The 3,334-nt window shown below is 33.8% G+C and overlaps 2 protein-coding genes across 2 annotated transcripts in view; both read left to right on the top strand.

Moving 5' to 3' along the window:
* LOC106680853 (bromodomain-containing protein DDB_G0280777) overlaps nt 1-2,274 on the top strand; it is a 9,112-nt gene extending 6,838 nt beyond the window's left edge. Inside the window, exons 2-4 of the mRNA XM_067050722.1 lie at nt 144-269; nt 1,621-1,803; nt 1,880-2,274. Of these exons, the coding sequence (XP_066906823.1) occupies nt 144-269; nt 1,621-1,803; nt 1,880-2,197 (627 nt within the window). The 3' untranslated portion in view covers nt 2,198-2,274. The remainder of the gene's footprint in view (nt 1-143; nt 270-1,620; nt 1,804-1,879) is intronic.
* LOC106680850 (vacuolar protein-sorting-associated protein 36) overlaps nt 1-3,334 on the top strand; it is a 133,144-nt gene that overhangs the window by 54,505 nt on the left and 75,305 nt on the right. The window lies entirely within an intron of this gene.

Here is a 3,334-nt window from a genome sequence, read left to right as displayed (position 1 = left end):
AGTCCTACTTTTAAGTCAGAAGTTGTAAATAAATTAAATTCGTTTATTTTAAAACTAATCTTAAATAAATTAATATAGTATTATAAAGATATATTTTTAAAATATGTTATAATATACGTTAAAGTATATTTTTATTTTTTAAGACTTTGATGATCCTATTGCCCATCGTGGCTAGCTGCTTGGCCGGAGAAGCAAGCTATAGCCCAGCTACAGGACCCCAGAGAGGATTATTGGTCCTCCCAAAACCAGCCCCAGCAGCTTCTTCACAAGTGAGTTTAAATACAAACACAGAATAGTTTAAATGTTTTTTCTTATGTCTATACATACCGAGTGTCCTAATATACATGGGGAGAGGGTAATTTATGGAATTTTTATTTATTTATTTTTTTAGTTATAACAGTTGTATAGTTATAACAGTTGTATAGTTATAACAATGTGTATGCAACTGTATACAGCACTAGTTTAGCGGTATTGTTAAATTTCTCATATCTTCCAATTTTTTATAAAGTGAATATAACTTTTAAATTTTACATCTTTTCTTTTACGAATTCTGGTAAAATTAAATTTGGAAAAATCCAATTTATTGATTAAACAAATTTGCCATAAAAATAGCAAATTTGTTTAATCAAACGCGCCCTGGAGACTAAGTTCTCAAAAAAACAAGTTTTTTTTACGCAAAAATCCGCTATCACAATTAAGTTCATCTTGTCTCAATGACGAAGAATCCTCATTAGAAATGGAGTACTAAATCGATTTTTTTCTTTGAGTTTATTCGATTTTCCGCATCGTTTTTACTCAAACATTCAAAACCGCGAAAAATTAATTTCAAGGCGATTTCCACCATCAGGATACACAGATCAAAAGTTCCCTAATGAAATTGTTTTAAAACCTGATTTACAGTCAGAATCTATATTAAAAATTATGTCATCCTATTAGAAATTCAATTTATACTGGAGAAGGTCATAACTGTACTCCCTTTCATCGCGTAACTAATTATAGAATTTCCAGTGGGATGATATATTTTCTTTTACGAATTAGCAAAAGTGAATTAGATTTGACAATGAATTAATATCGCGCATAATTTCATTCCCAAGCGTCCTGAGAGCGAAATGTGACTGAAATTTGACAATGTGCGTGCAAACGGTGTAAAAAAAAAATGTTTTGCATAAGAATCCAATATCATAAATTGAGTTTCCTCCACAGTCCCATTAAACGGCTGTCATGAGATGAAGAATTAATAAAAAATCTCACATAAATCTGTTGCATCTAAAGAAAAATCAAACAAAATCCAAAAAATTGGAGAGATAAGGAGAGTGAACATATGTAGACAGTGTTGGGCAAATAATAAGTTCATTTACTAATTACAAAAAAAATTCAATTTCAATTACTTTGGTTAAACTATAATATTATTATAATTAGAGTGGTTCATTAAGTAGTTTAAATTAATAATCACAATTGTACATTCATTCCCTTGTTTCAAATAACAGTAATTGAAAAGGAAATGTAATAGCTATTACTTTTTGCCCAACTCTGGTACTGGACACTCAGTATATATTACACAACATCTTAACAATCTTCGATTGTTTAAATTAATTAAACTCATACCACTATGTAAAACAGTACCAAGGCCAGTACGTAACCAAGAACAATTATAACCAACAACCACAGACCCCGGAGATCCTTAGCCCAGAGTTCGCTGAAAGACGAGGAGTATACTTCGTAGAAGTACCTCAGGAACGGATCCAAGCTTTGCAAGGTTACAGCCAACAACAGGTCTATCAGCAGAGCAACCAGGAATTTCAAGTAAGATATCTGATACTGATTTTTTTTTTATTAATACTGAATTTAATTCATATTATATTATTATCTCTGTCAACAGGCCTCAGCAGCAGCACAGTACAACCAACAACAAAGCACACCAGTGAACGTGAGGTACTTGCCTCTGGAAGACCAGTTCCAGTACCCATCCCCTAGCAGCCAGTACAGACAAGAACCCTCAGAAGAGACACCTATTGTGAGGTACCTACCAGTACCGTTGACAGGAGAGGTACAGCAGTACAGGAGCCAGGAGGCAACTAACAGTGGGGCACAGCAGGCAGTACTACAGTACTCGGAGGTACAGCCCATCGAGGGACCCGTGTACTCCTTCGGTCCTCGGGACATTGTGAGGGTACTCAGATATGCTCCTCAATACTAAGAAGAAGAAGAATACAAAATATTTATTTAATTTATTTGCACATTTATCTTCATTTAAAAAAATAAATAAAAATACAATTTCACCACAAGCTTTGTATTATTTTATTTATTTATTCCTGAATTCAATTATGAAATCAAATAATACAATTATTAATTAGATAATATTCAATATCTCTATAGTTACGATGTGTACTGAACATCTCAATATTATAAATATTATTAAAAAAAATTCGCCTGGACATCTGGGTGTATGTTTAAACTAGTGGATCGTCAGAGAAAATGTTGACACTGTCAACGAACAGGAAACTCTGAAGAGGCAATGGATACAAGTGGTTCGAGTCTAGTAAAGACCCTCAGGTGTTGTCAAACATGAGAAAAGGGGCTTAAGGGCAAGCCAGGGGATAGAGCAATGAGAATCCAATAAGGAAGAATGGACCTAAAGGTAACACCCTCTGGTATCCAAAGGGGGAGGGAGGGGGGTAGCCTAAGGGAGGTGCTGGAAGAAGGAAAGCGTGACACTTCGAGCTTGAGAGGGAATAAAGGCACATCGAAGAATGCGCTATTCATGTTTTGAACATTATCTCTGAGATGTCACTACCTACCATGGTATGCATCCACACCAACATTCCATCCACCTAGCTATAGGTATTCCTTATAGCATTACCATCTATCTGAATCATTTTATTATATTATTCATAGATATATTAAATGTAAATAAATACTTCAAATAGTTTTGAGGATTATATCGCCCCATAACACTCCCTAGTCTATTATATATTCAGTGGTAATAATATTTTATAAAAATTGCTAATTGGTAACTTGAAACACATTATGCCTTTGAATAGGTAATCCAATAATAATATTTTTGAAAGAATTCAACTAATTTGAATTAATATTAATAATTTGGGATAATTACCATTAGTAATTCCAATTCAATAATCCTGTCATCCCAGGCACAACAGGTAGGAAACACAGCATTATAAAATTTCGCTCCTTGCGGAGGTTTACTATCCAGTTTACCAATTAGTAGTATTTAAGTTTATTTTCTCCGTCGTAAATCTCTACCCTTCTGTCCTACAGTATCCTTTCTAAATACTCCACTAACGCCTGTTGAACAGATTCGATACTTAGGACTCCA

This window comes from Halyomorpha halys, unplaced genomic scaffold (genome assembly GCF_000696795.3).
Source record: "Halyomorpha halys isolate HHAL.00 unplaced genomic scaffold, Hhal_1.1 Scaffold294.1, whole genome shotgun sequence".
Lineage (NCBI taxonomy): Eukaryota > Metazoa > Arthropoda > Insecta > Hemiptera > Pentatomidae > Halyomorpha > Halyomorpha halys.
This window is presented reverse-complemented; position numbering and strand designations above follow the sequence as displayed.